At 36.7% G+C, this 18,253-nt stretch overlaps 2 protein-coding genes across 7 annotated transcripts; both read left to right on the top strand.

The window, feature by feature from the left end:
* Positions 1-4,928: 4,928 nt before the first annotated feature.
* Positions 4,929-12,641, top strand: LOC105164540 (neurochondrin family protein). Of its 6 annotated transcripts, none has more exons than XM_020694482.2 (16): positions 4,929-5,391; positions 5,834-5,970; positions 6,249-6,352; positions 6,467-6,562; positions 7,449-7,539; positions 7,768-7,888; positions 8,000-8,199; positions 8,711-8,814; positions 8,887-8,942; positions 9,463-9,552; positions 9,645-9,744; positions 9,984-10,088; positions 10,175-10,247; positions 11,249-11,316; positions 12,062-12,119; positions 12,239-12,641. In XM_020694482.2, exons 1-16 carry the CDS (start codon positions 5,021-5,023, stop codon positions 12,292-12,294), a joined length of 1,830 nt encoding a protein of 609 aa, XP_020550141.1. In that variant the 5' UTR covers positions 4,929-5,020; the 3' UTR covers positions 12,295-12,641. The 6 variants fall into 6 exon arrangements, with proteins under 6 accessions (XP_020550141.1, XP_088737915.1, XP_011081499.1 ...); XM_011083197.3 differs by having other exon boundaries at positions 4,930-5,391; positions 12,056-12,119; XM_011083194.3 differs by having other exon boundaries at positions 4,931-5,391; positions 11,153-11,316.
* A 451-nt stretch (positions 12,642-13,092) lies between these two features.
* On the top strand, positions 13,093-17,928 carry LOC105164542 (hydroxyproline O-arabinosyltransferase 1). Its single transcript, XM_011083198.3, has 8 exons — positions 13,093-13,664; positions 15,106-15,173; positions 15,288-15,489; positions 15,584-15,681; positions 15,751-15,820; positions 16,711-16,782; positions 16,937-17,050; positions 17,433-17,928. Exons 1-8 carry the CDS (start codon positions 13,254-13,256, stop codon positions 17,490-17,492), a joined length of 1,095 nt encoding a protein of 364 aa, XP_011081500.1. The 5' UTR covers positions 13,093-13,253; the 3' UTR covers positions 17,493-17,928.
* The last annotated feature ends 325 nt before the right edge of the window (positions 17,929-18,253 follow it).

Below are 18,253 nucleotides of genomic sequence, written 5' to 3'. Positions count from 1 at the left end.
TGAGGTTATTTTCAATTTATTTTTTGTACAAATAGATAGACGTTCTGTGTATGGACCTCGTGATGGGACTGTTTTATCTCAACAAGCCCAACATAGGTCCGACGATATTCCGGAAGGTGACCTAGATGCCGTACTAATTTCACGGCGTGCGGATGGTAGCTTTTGGACTCATTTTCACCAAAATAATATGTCGGAACGTGTACAAAAAATCCTACACCAAATAGGATTTTATGGAGTTTATAGGTACGGACGCCTTCAATTAAATCAACACCTCATCACTGCATTATTGGAGAGGTGGCGATCGGAGACGCACACTTTTCATTTTTGTATAGGGGAAGCCACAATTACACTACAAGATATTCAAATAATATGGGCACTCCCAATAGACGGCGAGCCGGTGACTGAAATTAATCTCGACCGCACAACACAATAATGGCAGCAATATTGCCTTACTTACATAGGCTTTAGCCCGGATGCAAATGTGTTGAAGGGCTTGAGACTACAGACATCCGCAATTACATCTCATTTGGCGGCGGTCGAGATCACTTATAACACTCCCCACGATGTCGTCGTCCAGTACGCACGTACCGTTGTATTACTTCTATTTGGGGGATTGATGTACCCAAATTCCGCAGGTAACTATGTCTCATTACTATATCTTTCAAAATTAGAAGATATAGAAACCGTGAGAAACTATAGTTGGGGGAGTGCTGTGCTGGCATTTTTATATCGCGAATTATGCAATGCCGGCACAAAAGGCAAAGCGGCAATTGGTGGAGCGCTGCAACTACAGGTAAAATTGACTTAAAAACTCTTACGCATTTTTTGCTATTAATATTCATTAATAACACATATTTTTATTGTTCGTGCAGATTTGGGCATGGTCACGGATTACGCCAATTTATCCTGGACTTGGTGCCCAACGACTATTTATGGGCCAAGTCCAAATGGACAACAATCGCTGGCTCCCAGCAGCACCATATGGTGCTATTTGGAATTGTCAGCACACTTTCACCACTACAGTACGGGGAACTGTCCGAGTCATACGAAAAATATTGGATGAGATGCAGGCGGATCAGGTAACTTATTTTTAATATTATTCGTTATTTATACCATGAATTAAATTCGTATTAATTTACATCTTTGTATTTATTACAGTTCATATGGCAGCCGTATGACATGTGACGCCCCAAAAAATTATAATATATAATTGGAGATTAATTGGTAAATTTTTATGAAAATTTAGTTAATTGGTAAATAAATTATAGGCCATAATTGGAATATAATAAAACTTGAACGGATTAAATTGGAGTTCGTTATAATATTTTGGGACAACATATATTAAGTAAGAAAATTTAGAAAGGACGTGATGGGTATTTTAAGAAAATTCTAATTAAATTAATAAAATAATAATATTATATATATGTAAATTATATATATATATATATATATTAGTAAATAATACATATACATATATATATATAAAAGAAAGAGAAAAGAAAACAAGAAGGAAAGAAAGGAAATTGGGGTGGGCCATCTTCCACCGCCCACTTATTAGTTTCTACTATATATATGTGTGCATTTTAAACTATTACACACACAATTATCAATTTATCACACATATTTACACCTTAAACACACACTACGAAAATCTGTGCGTTCGTCGAGCAGGTAATATCTTAATTTCAAAAAAATTCATATTAATTTATATAATTATATTATTTAATTAGTCCATTTATTAAATATTATTTATACTAAGCGGTGTACTATTTAACCGGAATATTTTATGAGTTTGGCTATTTAAAATAATATCGAATTAAATATCAAATCGGATATAAAAATGATACCGTTGGTTAATTAAATTATTAAATTTGTTATATTAAATATTACTATAGCCGATTTATACAATTTCATCGGAATTGTTAACTAAATACGCAATTCTACGTATTGTTATTTAATTAAATTGTATAGTAGCGGGAAATTGATAGAAAATTCATAGAAATATTCCAAAAATTATATTTAATAAATGGTATGTTAATAAAGAGAAAAAAAAATGAAGATTTGTACTTTGATAGAAGTGGAATATTAAAGAATTAGTAGAAATTGTACCAATAATATTTAATATTGTATTTAAAAGAAATTATGATATTCTCGATATATTAACTGTATGTGGTATAATTCATTATATGATACGGGGTAAAATGAAAAGACTGAACCACTACCTATTGAATAGATAAAGGCGTTGTAAGGTCGAGGTAAGTAAATAATTAGTATTATCTGTATATGTCCTCTTTATTTGTGGTATTACTATTATATGATTTTGTGGTTCATGCTGACTTTGATTTATTTGAAAATATATATGAGTGGTGAATGATGTAATTTGATTAACGATAATGTGTACGTGGAATGAGAAAGTACGTTGAAATATTATGTTTGTTGTTTGATGTGTTGTGAGTGTCTGAGAATGAGAATGTATTGATATATGATTTTACGTTACTAGTTGCTTACAAGAATGATGATATGTGGAAATGAGGGAATGGTGAAAATTGAATATAATTGTGGTGTGAATACCCCTTGATGTGTTGAAAAGCCTATAAGGCGAAAAGAAAGTGCTATGTGCGAAAAGAAAATGTTATGTGCGAAAAGAAAATGCTATGTGCGAAATGAGATTGATGAGCCGACTGTCAAGGGAATTCACTTAAATTTAATAAGGGTGAGATTGAGTTGACGGGAAAAACACAATATCACCTTTTGGTAAGCAAACTGGGAAAATGAAGTTTGATTGGTTGTCTTGTTATGAGATAGTCATGTGGTGTAATAAAGCTGATTATGTTGGAATTAAATTGATTGTATTCCATGCGTGTTGCCTGTTCATCTTGTTTGGGTTGTGTTTGATATACATATATAGATATGACTGGTTATTTACTTACTGAGTGGCAGACTCATCCTTCTGTTGATATTTTCTTTCAGGAGTAGACTTTGAGGTGTCTGATTGTTGAAAATTAGGTCTACGTGCTATACTCAGGCAGGTCGGGCCAGTATGTTGTTTCTCATCTTTGTCAGTTAGAATACAAAATACATTTTATTGTATAAAGAGAACGTAGGCGTAGAGATTCACTGTGGCAGATTACTTGTGGTGTTTGATTTGTATATATGATGTTGTGGGTTGATTATGTCATTATGACGTTGGGATTACGTATGCAAATTAATTAGATGGTTATGTGCAAATGTATATATATGAACACAGGTATTACTATAAATATGACGTTTATGGTAGACATAGCACTTGTAGCGAAGGGGGTGCTAAATGACATGGACTCGGATGTCATTATGGCTTACGCCGATGAATTGAACCCCCAGTTGTGGAGGTCATCATGTCCATTGATATTCTACGCGATAGTTGAAATGCATCGTCCCGAACGGGTTGTTCGCCAATTGGGGATGAGGCAAAACGTACCAGAATCGACGGATACCCAGGATATGAGCCTCCATCAGATTTCCCGTAAAAATCACACGGGCGCGGATTGGTCCCTGCAACACATACAATATATCACTAGATGGCAAAGACGATATGACACGGTTGTACAGAGGCCACCCATTTCGAATAGAAAGGAAACAGAACGAGGTTATTGGGAATGGTACTACAACATAACAAGAAATTTCGTATCGTCATCCACTAATAGACGTGTGGAAAGCGGGTACCAACCTGGAGAAGCACCTATGTTGCAAGTTGTGGTACGTTGTTATATAATATTACATATTTTATTTTAGATTTCTTTAACAACACAAGACTCATTATTTTTCTACAATTTTTAGAAAAATGAGGTGAATGCCCTTGAAACTTTATGTCGATCTAACCATCGAATATTGAAGGATATAGTCAATTGGTGGATAGATTTGAACATGGGTTACATATTATCAAGTAAGCTATAACCCAACAGCCACAACAAATTGCTTCTCCATCCGATGATGCTCCCACAACATCCCACAGGTAAAGAAGAAGTTCTAGCCGAATGTCTACTGGTTCAGTTGAACGTCATGATATTGAAATGGATATAGCTGGTCCTTCTATAATATATCCACCTCAACCGCCTCAAGATTATTACGTGCCTCAACCGCCTCAAGATTATTACATACTTCAACCGTCTCAAGACGAATGGTTTCAATCGACTCCATATATGCCAAACATAACACAAGATTATTCTCTTGACCTTGGTCTTGGTATTAATCAAGCATATGCACAAGGATATAATATTTCACCAATTCCATTTCCATCGTTTGGTGCATATCGTGACAACGTGGAGTCAAGTTCTGCAACAACATCAAGTCGGTTCGGTGGTGATGAAAATGAGGCGCAAAATGAGCCAGTGCAAAATGTGGGCGAGGAAATAAGAAGACCTCGACGTCAACGCCACAGACGGCATTGTGGAATGAGTGGACATTTTTTATATTTGTAATTGTATAATTCATTGCAATTTTTAACAATTGTACAAAATAAATAATTATTATATTTGTACCCTTAATTGTAATTTTTTAAGTTAATGCAATGTTAATTTTATTATTTTTTGAATTTTAGTATGTTGTTAAAATTAATTATATATAAATTAAATTATACAAATTTATTAAACGAAAAAAAAAAAAGGAAAAGTGGCCAAGTCGGGCCCTTTCGCATTTTTCTCTATTTTTTTATTGAAATTGCGACTCGACATACTTTTATTATATAATTAAAAAAAATTATATAATATAATTTTTTTTTTGTATTATAATATTAATTAACTCCGCTAAATAGTTGCTTTCTGTAAAAGGGCCCAATCCAAATGTTGAGACTTGAGACTTGAGACTTGAGACTTGAGACTTGAGACTGGACTCATCATCAATTACTTATTAATAAAATGTTTCCAACAGCCCAATTCTACTTAGTATTTCAATCCTCCCCCCTTTCTACTCTCTATTTTTCTTCTTCTGGAATTCTCCCTCTCCCAAACACACACACACACACACCCCCTCCCTCAATTCTCAAATGATGGATCATCAAACTCAACCATCCTCCTCTTCTTCTTCTCCCCCTTCCTTGCAAGATTTGTTGAAGCTCTTGAGAGGCAAAACCGACTCCCAACGCCTTGCTGGCCTTCTCTTGGTCACTCAATACTGTGACAAAAACGATCAACATACTCTTCTCACTGTCTACCACGCCATTGGGTCCACTTTCCTCCATCGCCTCTTACTCACCGGAATGGGCAAACACGCTGCTGGACCCCACAATCCCAACCGTGAGGCTTATCTGCGCTTGTCCCTCACCCTGCTTGCTGCATTTGCTAGGCTTTCCCATATTGCTGCTACTGATGACATGCTCGCCAAAGTCCCCCTTGTTTTGGAGGTTACCTCCACCGAGTATGTATTTATTATACCTTCCCATCTTCTTCTTCTCTTGTTTGATGCCAGTTGTGGTTTCTGCTCAATTTTTGAGCTTACCTCCATGGATTATGCATTTCAAACTAGAAGATGATCTTTTTGGAGATACTGTCGATTACATCTGAGCTCTAACTTAGATGATTTTAATGTTATTTGGGCTCTTTTACTCCATACTTTATCTGCACTTTTCACTGGAACAAGAGACCAACGATCTTGATAATGCGACTTCCATGTCTTCAAGTCAATATAGTTTCCCAGTCAACTTCATGCATATTTTGCCTTTTTGGAGTATCTCAATATCTGATTCTTAGCAAGCCATAACACAAGTGTAGTTTTTGTTATCATCAAGTTTTTTAGTTTGTCAGCTTCACTTTAAATGTATTGTTTCTCAAACTTATTATATTTTTGTTTGGAGTTGAAGGTTCAGTTCATCTCTCAGCGACGAGTGCTTCGAATTTCTATTTTTGGTGTGCACTGCTCACCATGATGGAGTGACAACTTTCTATGAATCAGGAGGCATGGATGTTCTGGGGTCTCAAATGCCTACTTTACCAGATGGTAACAAGTTTCAATTTTTTCTGGAATTAATAAATTAGCTAAGCTGCAAAGGTTAATGGATGGCTTCTATTCAAGATGTAATGTCTTTCATATGTTAGTCATAGCATCATATGTTCTCTTTTGTTAAAATCCCTAGAACCAGCCCTCACAATTCTGGACCATCTCTAGCTTACAAGAGTTGGCTACAAACATATACTCAATGAAAATGTAGAAACTGTACCCTGTGATTCCTCTGCCAAACATTTGTTGATCGGAATCTGATGCTAAATGTGGCATAGGTTCACACTCGATGGAGCTTGCGATGAAACTAGTTCAGTTGGTTATAAGCAAGCTGCCTGCTGGAAAAGTCTATGTTGATCATCCATCAGAGTTATCCAAAATGGTGATTCCAGTTTTCACTGGCCTTTATTACTTTGTTTTCCAGAATGTACTTAATTTTGAATTATCCTTCTGATTTATGTATCTAATCAGAGCTCCTGTCTCCTGATTTTTCCAGGTGGCTGCAATAGCAAAGCAATTTGCTCTGCTACACAATTCTTTGAAATTTGAGGCACTTCACCTCCTCTCTACTATATTATCCTCAAATAATTCGGTATGAAAATTCTTTTTGCCTTCTCGGAGATTTATGCTCAATATAATTACAAGGTGCACTACTTCACCAGAATTTGAATAGCAGTTTTCTCCAAATGTGGCCTTGTCTTGAACTAAAGAAGAAAGTGCACAATTTCCCTGCCTTGCTATTGTAGGTTTGATGTTGTAACTTGTATGTGAGGTTTTCACCCTATCACCGTGTCCCCTAGCTTTGTTCATGACCTTCGAATTAGTTGTACATATTTTGGAGTCAATGCATGCAATGCATTATACACCAGAAGGGAAAAAGAACACTATCCTTAAAGTATGTATTGGGTAAATATCTAAGTTTGTCTTGTAATCAACTTACTTCGGGATTTATTTGGCTTTTGTATATCAGGAGTTTAAAAGTGATTGGGTAAATATCTAAATATGCTGGACAATTGCAGGTGCAGCATAAACTGGTCCAAAATTGCAATTTTTGTAGTCCCTTGCTATTTTACTTTTTACCCTAAATGAATGAGGATTGTGCCATGATGTCTTTTTAACTTTGCCTACTAATATATAATTTCATGTGAAAGATTACATAGTTTGTACAACCTGAAGGCATGTACATTGTTTTTATTACTTCTCATGTTCTCTGAAACAAATGAATCTCAATCTAAAATTTAGATATAATATATAATGCTTAGTTACCTTCATTAATGGCTTCCAGACTATCGGTGTGAAAAATCAGTTTCTACTGCTGATATACTTGCTGGCTGTCCCCAAATCTATCTGTATACTGCTAGCATTTCCTCTGAATTCTGGTCAACTGCTAAGCTCTAACATGTCAAGTGCAGCCTATAATTCTTCATCTTCTAATGCTTCCATTCTGAACTTTTTGTGGCTTCTCTACCTGATATTAGGGAGCTCTACATGCAGCCCTTCAGTCAATGAATTGTGATTGGTCGACTAGCATGCTTGTTGGCATTATGGACATTTTGCAAAATCGAGTTGGTACGTTGGATTGAGAATACATGTTTTATGAGTGAATGAGATTCAAATGTTACAGGTTCTTTCAAATTCAGTGAAAACAATCATATTCAATCAGAAGAGAAGTAGGTCAACTACCAGCAGTTCTGTGTGGTAGTAGTTGAAAGTTCTCTGTTAGATGGTTATGATCTTTTCCTTGGGAAATATTATCTATATCGCTTAGAGAGAAGCTCATTGCTGCTATATCTGCAGCTCCTGCTGATAAACTTCAGGCTCTTCTTCTTGCTGAGTGTGTCATATCCATTGTTGGTGAAGAATGGTTAATTGGACCAACAACCTTACACGGTGCACATAGTTCTTTCCCTGCTGACCGGTGAGTAATGAAAGTGACTCCTTTGGTTTCCATTGTGCCCTTTTCACCTGTTTATGTGTTAAATATGTTCTTGTTGTAGTTTGACATAGTGAGTTCTCCTTGTCTATCCAGGTGTATACTGCTTGTTCTGGAATCATCTAGGATTGAAATTGCTGTTATCTTAAATGAGCTAGCATACTTAAAATATGAAGCTTCTAAGAATTGTCCTCCAAATGCTGAAACCTTTCTTGCTAAGCTAAGGAATCTTGGTGTTGCCTTCTCATTGGTGGAAAGAATTATCAAACTCATCTCAAAATTTGGTGAAAATGAAGGTATGTAATGATAAATTGTCTAATACCTCTGTTTTTATCTTGTTGCTACACTCTCTATTTGGCTAGATGATGCAAATACGAGTTTGGAAAAATGTCACTGTTTTATTATGTTCAGAGAGAGTTGTTATGGAGTGATCATAGATGGTGTGTACCATTAGATTTCTGTTAGGTTGTTTGAGGAACTGAACATTTATGGTCAGGTAAGACAGTTTATTAACACATTGATAAATACAGAGGTTGCAGGATGTGTGTGGTTGAGGAATTGGGAGGGACAGTCTGAGGGAATTGATCGGTAGTGTTTGTTTCTATCTGATGGCTAGCACTGATGAATCCTGAAACACATTGAGCTCTTGGTTTGGCCTTTAGAGATTTGTTGGTCTGAGGAATTCTCTTCTTGTTCATAGAGATCTTTTGTGATAACAGTCTCTTGTTCGATTTCTGGTTCTAGGGAAAGTAAATCAGTCAGCTACATGCTCTTGATGTTTCAGCTGACAATGGCAATTTTTTGCAGGATCAAATGCCTCTTCCATCATTAGTGAAAGCACTGTCACCAAGATCATCGGTGGGCTCAATGAGACTATTGATGTGGTCCTTGATTATTTGCAAGATGCGAAGGTATATCTATCTCTTTGTATGAAACAATGAAGTGTAAGGTTGAATCTGTTCATTCTAAAACGATGTCTGCAGGATCATGGGGAGAGAAAAGGGGATGACCTCCTAGCTTCTGTTAGAATAGTTGGGAGGTATTTTTACGCCAGTTCTTTTAGTATTAGTAGCCATTTGATTTGATGTTAGACATCTACTTGTTTTGTTGTTTGAATCTTTCGAGTTCTTCTGTTCACACTTATATTATGCAAGTTTGCATTCCCTTCTTAACAGAAGAGGCACATCTCATGAATATTGCTTAGTTAGTGCTGTTGACGGATTTTTTTAATTGAAAGAATATAAATAATACAATCTAAGGGCATGCACTAACTCCAACAAACTCAGAAGTATCTACCATATACTTTAGCCACAAATAAAGCATACACTAAGTATTAGCAATGTTTATGTTATAGGAAGGAACAAATAGGAAATCAACTAATCACAGAGGTGTTTCTTTGAAATGATTTTATGCTGAAGGAAATCAACTGCTCACAGAGGTGTTTCTTTGAAATGATTTTAGGCTGTAGATAACACTAAGGTGCTTACAGCACCTTAGCAGCAGGACCAGATGGAAACTGCTAATCATAAAATCTGATTGAGTCTGTACTGTTGTTTCAGCTATCTTGCAGAAGCGCCTTGTGCATGCAAGGAGAAGGTCGAGGGTCTTCTTGATTATATGCTGTCAGTTGAAGGGGGAGATGAGTCTAGGTTTGAGATATTTCATGGTACTGTACAATTTCATGGGCCTCCTGCAGTTGCATAATATTGACTGACCTTTCCGATATGTCTTTAAATGGCAGTCCTTTTTACTCCATCTCCTTTTTGCTCCCCATGATGTGTCAAATTACAATGAAGGATGATGGATGTAAAGTCTTTGCCTCTGCTGGGGGTTTCAGAGCTGTAAGAAATCTTTTAAACAATCTTTCTTTCTTTTTTGTTAATTTCCTTATAGGGCAAGCATAATAAAAATTACATGAGCACAGATGTCCCTTCTAATAATATATTTGTTGTTTCTTGTTTCATGTATACACGTGCATGTAGTGCACACAGACCCTAAACTGGTTCCAGATAGTATTGCATTTCAGTGATCTGCATTTTCTTGGGAGCCTTTCATTTGAGTTTCTCAGTTTTCATGACAGGTTGTTGGGTGCCTTGTTTCTTTGATTGATTCAAGCCGCTCTAGAATTGAGGACAATAGTACCATATTCTTGGCCTGTGATACAATTTTGAATTTCCTTTTAAAGGTATAACCTTTTGCTACATGTGGTAATGAACATAAGAAGATATGAGCAGTGGAAGTTACACTTTCCATTTCTTTTTTCATGAATAGAGAGAGCAAGTTTGGTTTTCCTTGGACAACATTAGTTCTGTCAAGCTTTTGCAGGCATTGGCACATTGGACAGGTTTGCTTCTCTACTTTGATATCTTGTTTTTTTTTTTTTTAATGTTAAATTGGTTGGAAGTGTCTATCTATTTGGTTGTTATATTTTGCTTTGCATGTATATTTTCTGTACCTCTGTGTTTTGAATTATTATAACGATGCTTGACAACATGAGGGAAAATCAAGATGAAAAGGATGTGTTAAAGAGAGAGAAACGTTAAATAGCCGTAGAAGATGTGGATCTACTGTAGAAGACATGTTGCGGGACATGCAGTGTGGCATGCTAAAAATATTATGGTTGGTGGTTGGCACGTTGGGAAGAGAAAATGGATCTTGGGCATTCATATAGCATAATGTGCTGCGTTGTTTAGATACCCGAAGATGATGTTGGTTGTGTCCTGTCTAGTTTAGATTAGGCAATCATTATACTAAGATGTTATTTCTTCCTTAAGAGAGTCAAGAAATTTCTGCACTAAGCAGAAAAATGGACTCTATGGTGCTAGCCTTGACTAATAAACACAAATTTAAAAAATGATTGCCCTGCCACTAGGTGAATATCTGATAAGATGAGGGAAGCTTGTTTGGAGGTTATACAATGAAGAATGAGGATGTTGCAGCTAAGGCAGGTGTGGGTCTTTATGAACCTTCTGCATATTCACAAGCACTGTAAACCAACATGTTGGTTGTGTTCAATTTCAGCTCAGTGCTAGTTCTGCACAAAATGTCTTCTATGCCGTAGAGACTGTTTCCATCTACAACGTCTAAGAAAAAATTGGAGATTATTTGTTCAATCATCCTTGTCATTGAGAAACAGGCTATTAAGTTTGGAATGGTCATGCACCGTGTGCTTGGAAACCATTTATTTGATTGTTTATTTGTTTTTCCCCCCCTTGAAAATTTTGTTACATTTCCAACATCATTGTGCAGAGGACGCGCTAGACCAATTTGTTATTATGATGGCATCAAGCATATGCTCAGTCATACTTGATTCAACTTCTGAGGAATCACTTCTATGCCATCCAGATTTTAGCACTGAGGACCTGATTGCTCTGTCCAAGCTCATGAAGAGAAGCTTGGAAACCTGTTGTCAGGTAATTCTACGTGGTGCCTCTTATCTCTCTGAAATATTTTTTGAATCTGTGCGTTGAGTTGTGGAGTGGAAATTTTGAGATGCTTATCTTATTCTGAGCTTTGTAATGAATGCTTAAACTTCTACCAGCTGTTAACTAGTATGTTGCATACAATGTGTTCAGACAACTGTTAAACTGTTAAGGTTACAACACTGACTTCAAATGACTATTTGCAATCTGGTTTAGATGCATTGCATTTTAAGGTCCAATGCTATATAATGCCCTGAAAGGTTGGCAGGTTCGGTCGACTAGGGGTTTATGTACATCCTTTGGCATAATTCACGGGGAACCAAGACTGTTATGATCTGATCAGGTTTTATTTATTTATTTTGGGTAATTGAGAGGGTTATGCTCTGGATTGCATATTGGTAACATTTTGATATATTGAGATTTGGTCTAATGAGCTTCATGCTGCATATTTCTCATATTGTTGTTTCAGTGTTGATTATGTTTCAGGCCACTGTAAAATGAATCATGTATTGGTGTAAATGTTGCGTAAATGAAGTGTTGATTTATTTTATTTATTTAATTTTCTCACTTTACTGTTTCTAGAATGCTTAATCTTGGTGCCTGGCATCTTATATTAGATACCAACCCCAAAAGGTTTCTCTCCACCCTGTGGACTGCCATTCCACACTTAATGCAAGACTAAACGACCCATATTTTGTTGGATACTGACAGCTTTGTTTTCTAACGAAAGAAACAGGATCTGATGTCTGATCAAAGCAACTCGGAGTCTGATCTTCATGAGATAGTTACTAAAGGTAACATGTCTAGTCCACTCCTGTTTTGAATAAATGTCTCTTGGGTTGAGGCATAATGCATCTCTAGGGTTTTAATCCAAATGTTCTATGGAATGATAATATGATAATGCCGGATGCAGGATATTCTTCCTGGGCAGGCCGCTTTCCCCATATCAAAGAAGTGGTTGAGAGATGAGGCAAGTTTCTCAGATTTTGAGCAAAGAAGTTGCTTGTGCTCCTTGTGAAGAGTAACTGCAAAAGGTTGCGTTGCAGAAGGTGACAGTAGTGCGGCCATGTTGACTACTTACTGAGCTTGAAGATGAGTGGATAATGTTACGATAAAGATCTGAGCTCCCGTTGTTGGTTCGTGATGATATTTACTTTGGTGTTGTAGCCTTTATTTTTCTCTTGTGCCACTTCATCTTTCAGATGGTTTATATTAGTAGCGTTGTACATGCTTGCAAATTCATAAACTTTATGTACTTTATTTTTATAATTAGGGATGTAATGTATGCTTGAACCAGGAAACTGGTGATTCACATAGGCCGAGTGAGTTGGCTAATTAGCATCTTTAGTAAAACTTTATAGTAATAGGATGGATGTGTTAAGGCATAACACCTAATTGGTAATTTCAAAGGGACGTTGCGGCTCCTGGATTGATGGGTAGATTGAGTGTTGTAGTTGACCTGACGTAATGATTTTAGATGACTAAAAACGCAGATCAATAATAGCGGTATTGAAGGGATGACGGACGCTTGTCTATGCGTCGTCTTTTTGAGCTAACAAGTCTGAATGAACAGTTAACTTGAGTTCAATATGAATGGAGAGAATCAATCTGTACACTACACTTTATACATGATACATGTATGTATGTTATGTCCGTTCCTCTTGGTCTACGCTACGGAGATGATACTCTCTTAATTTTTCTCATCAATGCGATATCATCGTCAGTCAACGCTGAGGCTCAGAAGGCAAACACTACTAATAATGAATATAAAGATATGTACATCCAATTAATTATCTTTGTTCTGTTCTGCCACCAAACACCAACAGCGCGACCACTCCAGTTGACCAATATATATATATATACATATATACACAACAAAGTTTCCAACTCTTTCTTCCAATCGTCCATCGTCTCCGACCAGCGCAGAGATGGGTTGTGGGAATTTGTTCTTCACTCTGGTTATCACCTTTTCAGCGGCGCTCATCACATATAACATAATCATATCTGCAAATGCGTCGCTCAAGCAAGACTTCCCGGACCCTTCAAGAAAATCAGCTTCTTCATTCTCACTTGACCCCGTCATCAAAATGCCTACAGCCTTGTCCTCATCATCCCAGAGAAGCAAAAAGCGCCTTTTCCATACTGCCGTTACAGCTTCCGACTCCATCTACAACACATGGCAGTGCCGTGTGATGTATTACTGGTTCAAGAAACAGAAAAATAAGCCTGATTCCGAGATGGGGGGCTTCACCAGAATTTTGCATTCTGGGCATCCCGACAGATTCATGGATGAGATCCCCACCTTTGTTGCTCAGCCCCTCCCCGACGGAATGGATCAGGTTTCCTTATTTAAGTTTTTTTTTTATTCTTGTGATTGGAGTTATTCATTAGGCCACACTCTGGTGTTCGCATATTCTTTTTGTTGTTTTAGAAGTTGTTGACATGTATTCGGAGGGCGGGCAACATTCAATTTGGCATTCTTCTCGAAAAGATCATTTGAGATTTACTCTACTGTCTACTCTATTAAAGGCCTAGATTTATGGAGTTTTAAATATTAGTTGCGTATGATTGCCAATCAGGTGAGTGTTGTTAGAAGCAAATGCTTGAAACTGAAGGAATTGCGTTTTTCGCAACCTTGATTCGATGAATCCAGTTGAACTTATTTATCTACAACAGAAAATGAAATATACGAGATAAGGGTGGTTTTGTTTTGGGGCACAAACGTAGTTCCTAACTAGTCTGTAATTTTACTCCCAGGGTGAACCATTCAGTTCTCTTCTTGGAACCCACTTCGTTATGTCCAGCTTCTTTGGGCTATGAGCCTATATTGAGCAAGAAGGATATTGAGATAAACAGGATGGGGTTTCTTCTGTTTTTGGCAGCTCACATGTTCTCATTAATCTTTGGTTCCACAAACTCTCATAGAGGGTATCAGAGACTTTGCTCTAAGATTCCTCAATATACTGACCCCATGTTCAGCAGTGGCCCAATGAGGTGCTGCTTAAATCAAGTAGCATGGTCTTTGGTTGCTTTCAACTCATTTTTACTTTCATCCCATGACCGTGAACTTGCATAGACAATGAGCTCTGCTAAAGAGATCATAGATGGACCTAGGTAATAATTAGCACATTCGTCGCCCTTCAAGCATCAGCCTAAAGTAGACCGTTTAGGATAAGCAACAACGACGTGTGGGAGTTGGTTTTAGGAACATTTTTTATGGTTATGATTGAAGTCCAGATAGCATCTATTTATTTGCAGAACGTAGTTTCCATTTACTTTGATATTGGTGGAGATATTGATTGCAAACAATTCCAGTCTATGCACCTACCAAAAACTTCTACCTGTATGAACTTGTTAATAAGTAATTATCTCGGCTGTCATTATGTAAATCTATTGGAGACAGTCTGACTCTTCTCCTACTAAAACTTGTGCATTTCCTTGCATGTGTTGCTGTTAGTTCAAGTCTTCTCAGCAATATTTTTAACTCCACAGTGTAATCAAAGAGTTGTTGACATGAGAGTTTTCCTGTAAAAGGTCTGGATGCAGTGTTGCTGATATGATTATATAAATGCCCGTCATTCATTAAGTTCAAACAGCTTCTGCATCTCCTTGCCCAAGAGTACTTAGGCCGAGCATCATGAAATTTATATGAATAGGCCAACTTGACTTTTGGTAGAAAGAAACAACTTGATCACTGAGGATAAACCACAGTCCAACACATCACGACTTAGAACAGTAGTTGATTTGGTCTAATTTTGTTTACCTCTTGTCTTATTTCAGGGGTACATAGTCCTAAATAGACCTTGGGCGTTTGTGCAGTGGCTTCAGCAAGCAAAAATTGAAGAAGAGTACGGAAAGATCTGCTATAGATTTCTTATTATATATGATTTTGATAATTCCAATGTTCTTATCGTTTTCTACTATTATATTCAAATATTTATCTCATACTTATGTTGATGTAGCTACATATTGATGTCTGAGCCAGACCACATTCTGGTCAAGCCCATTCCTAACTTATCAAGAGATGGCCTTGGAGCTGCATTCCCTTTCTTTTACATTGAGCCCAAGAAATATGAGACTGTTCTGCGGAAGTTTTTCCCTGAGGAAAATGGTCCAATAACTAACATTGATCCCATTGGAAATTCCCCCGTCATAGTAGGAAAGGTACCTGTACATTACAAGAACCGGTCTGTTTTTAAGTTCTTTTTCTTTTGTTCCGATAAGACCTTGGCAATTTATATGTACAAAATTATATCAGGATGCTCTAAAAAAGATAGCCCCTACTTGGATGAATGTTTCATTAGCAATGAAGAAGGATCCTGAAGCAGATAAAAGTTTTGGATGGGTTCTTGAGATGTAAGCCAAGTTTCTGAGATTCAAATATTTTGTGTTTATAGTCCCACTGAGTTTTCTTCTTAAATATAGGTATGCATATGCTGTTGCATCAGCATTACATGGTGTAGGTAACATCTTGTACAAGGAATTCATGATTCAGGTAGGGTAATTTTGCTTTTATTTTCTTGAGTCATTGTGTGAATTGGTACTCTTCTTTTAGATCTCTTCTAATATAAGATAGCTAAGACACTTGTCGCACGGGCAGTTATTGCATGTAATTGATGCCATCTTTAAATCTCTTTCCCCACTTATGCATCCAAGAGCTAGTTGCATACGCACAAGCACTTAGAAGCACACATAGAAGAGAAGACATCGTCAAGGCTCTCCTAACTCCTGGTTATTAGTAAAATAAAACTCTAGAATCAGCAGTATGCCTGTTCTGCAATGGACAGAAGGTGGTATGGTTCATACTGCGCCCCACTGTTGATGAGTCGTACGGTCCATATGCACCCCTGTTGATGGGTCGTACTATATGGAAGAATAAATGTTATACTTGGAAAATGTGTGTTGATAATACTTCAGTTTTGTTCCGATAAAGAGTTTAATACATTCAGTGACAATATGTTGGTCTGTCATACAATCTCACTGTCATTTTCTAGTTAGAAATTTTGGAGCTTTGTTTTTGCCATGACCTAGTCCTGATTGACGTCAATGTGGATAAATCTCTAGAAATCATCAGACTGTTACTAGCATAAAACTCCAAATTACCTGCTCCTCGGTTATTCTATTCTCCACTTGAACACTCTCTAGTCTGCTAAAGCACATTCCTGCAAAGACAAAGGAGTCCTCCCACTTTCACATTTACAACATTGATATGTTGTGCAAAATAATGGGTTATAGTCTTAAGTTCTCTTCCCCATCTAATGTGGTCCCTTCTCTCTGGGCATGTTGGATATTTGTTTCATGTAGATCATGTGATATTTGTGACTGGATTTGCTGCTCTATGTATTATTAATGGGATAAAAAGTTGCACTTCTGAAATTCCTACAGCCTCCTTGGGATACGGCAATCGGCAAGGCCTATATAATTCATTATACATATGGATGCGACTATGATTTACAGGTGCTTCTTCTTTTTTGGAGTCAATTTTATGCACTTAAATTGTTGTTGTGGTTGCATGTTTCTTTTTTTTTTATTATTATTTGTTCTGAGTAGGAGGCCTTCTTCAGTTTCATTTGATCTGGGTGGGGGATATGATATATGTCTAACCTTACAGGGTAAGTTGACTTATGGAAAGATTGGGGAGTGGAGATTTGACAAGAGATCATATGACAATATCTGGCCTCCAAGAAATCTTACTTTGCCACCTCCCGGTGTCCCTGAAAGTGTGGTAAGTTTCTCATCACTAACTATATGCATTTTTGTGTAACTTTGTAAATGGTGGGTTGTTAAGATTACTCACAGAAAGTTGGGTTGTTTGGGAAATAACACCTTATCAATTGGCACGACAAAAAGATTTTGATGAGGTGTTATATGGCCTGTAACCTGTAATGACGTATTTGATTGAGAGTTTTATGCCAAAAGATGCTAGTTGTATTGTGTGTAGCCTTTAGCTCCCCTCAATGCTATGTTGTGCGCTGATGTAAAAAGAATGTACTTATTAAGTTCCAAGCAAAATGGCTGAAGAGTTATTTTTGAAAATTGATTGTGTCCGCCATGCAATTGTCTATTTCCTACCCAGAAGATTTATGCAACAATTTGTGACATGGCAGGTTACATTGGTGAAAATGGTGAATGAAGCCACTGGCAATATTCCAAACTGGGGTTCCTAATTCAAACAGAACCAATTAATTGTATAGATGCTGATGCTACCAATGAGGATAGAATGGCCTCTTTTCTTTCTTGGAGCTGTAAATGATGTCGGGTTTGCAGAGCCTTAGGATGCAACATTCTGCTGTCGAGTTGTCAGGCTCACATATTCTTCCTTGAGTTCTATTTAGGATTCTATGACATTTGCCCTACTTCCAACACATCAAGAGGGACTATAGTCTTCGTACTTGTAACTCATGAATATACAACATATCTGGTAAAATAGTCTTTCTAAAAGTCGGAGTGAATAGTTGAAACCTGTAAAATGGTGGTGATATCTTTCACCATAGTCTGTTCTGGAATAGTTCTTTAGTTTCTGCGATTTCGGTAGAACTTCTCAGGACTTGAAAACCTTTCATCCTTTTCAATCTTCCAAATAACAATCCTTTCCGAGAAGCAGATTCACTTCCATATTTATATATATTGCTATCTTTGTTTTAATTACTATTTTGTAATGTATTCCTCTATATTATATTATGTTACTATGATATTTTAAATGTTTTTAATTTATAAATTTATTGATGCTAACGATCTTTAGTTAATGATTTGTTAACTATTGTTAGTAAAAATTGATCTATCAGTACTTCTATTATAAGTTTTTACAATTATGATAATCAGTTTTACTTAAAAAACAGTATTATTTACATGCTTCTTCATGATCAAACTTTGCTATATTATTATTGCATATAGATGTTACCTTTGCATTTGTATTGCAATTTTTGAT

The sequence above is a fragment of the Sesamum indicum genome, linkage group LG6, assembly GCF_026168435.1.
Source record: "Sesamum indicum cultivar Baizhima isolate 11 linkage group LG6, ASM2616843v1, whole genome shotgun sequence".
NCBI classification, from domain to species: Eukaryota; Viridiplantae; Streptophyta; class Magnoliopsida; order Lamiales; family Pedaliaceae; genus Sesamum; species Sesamum indicum.
Note: the sequence above shows the minus strand (reverse complement) of the source record. Positions and strands in the feature narration are given on the sequence as shown.

Excerpts from the sequence above, each read along its gene's own strand:
- LOC105164542 (XM_011083198.3), top strand. The coding sequence starts at position 13,254 with ATGGGTTGTGGGAATTTGTTCTTCACTCTGGTTATCACCTTTTCAGCG. Across the intron at positions 15,682-15,750 it reads TTTGGATGGGTTCTTGAGAT|GTATGCATATGCTGTTGCAT; the intron begins GTAAGCCAAGTT and ends TCTTAAATATAG. Across the intron at positions 15,821-16,710 it reads ACAAGGAATTCATGATTCAG|CCTCCTTGGGATACGGCAAT; the intron begins GTAGGGTAATTT and ends AAATTCCTACAG.
- LOC105164540 (XM_011083193.3), top strand. The coding sequence starts at position 5,021 with ATGATGGATCATCAAACTCAACCATCCTCCTCTTCTTCTTCTCCCCCT. Across the intron at positions 6,563-7,448 it reads TATTATCCTCAAATAATTCG|GGAGCTCTACATGCAGCCCT; the intron begins GTATGAAAATTC and ends ACCTGATATTAG. Across the intron at positions 10,089-10,174 it reads TTTTGAATTTCCTTTTAAAG|AGAGAGCAAGTTTGGTTTTC; the intron begins GTATAACCTTTT and ends TTTCATGAATAG.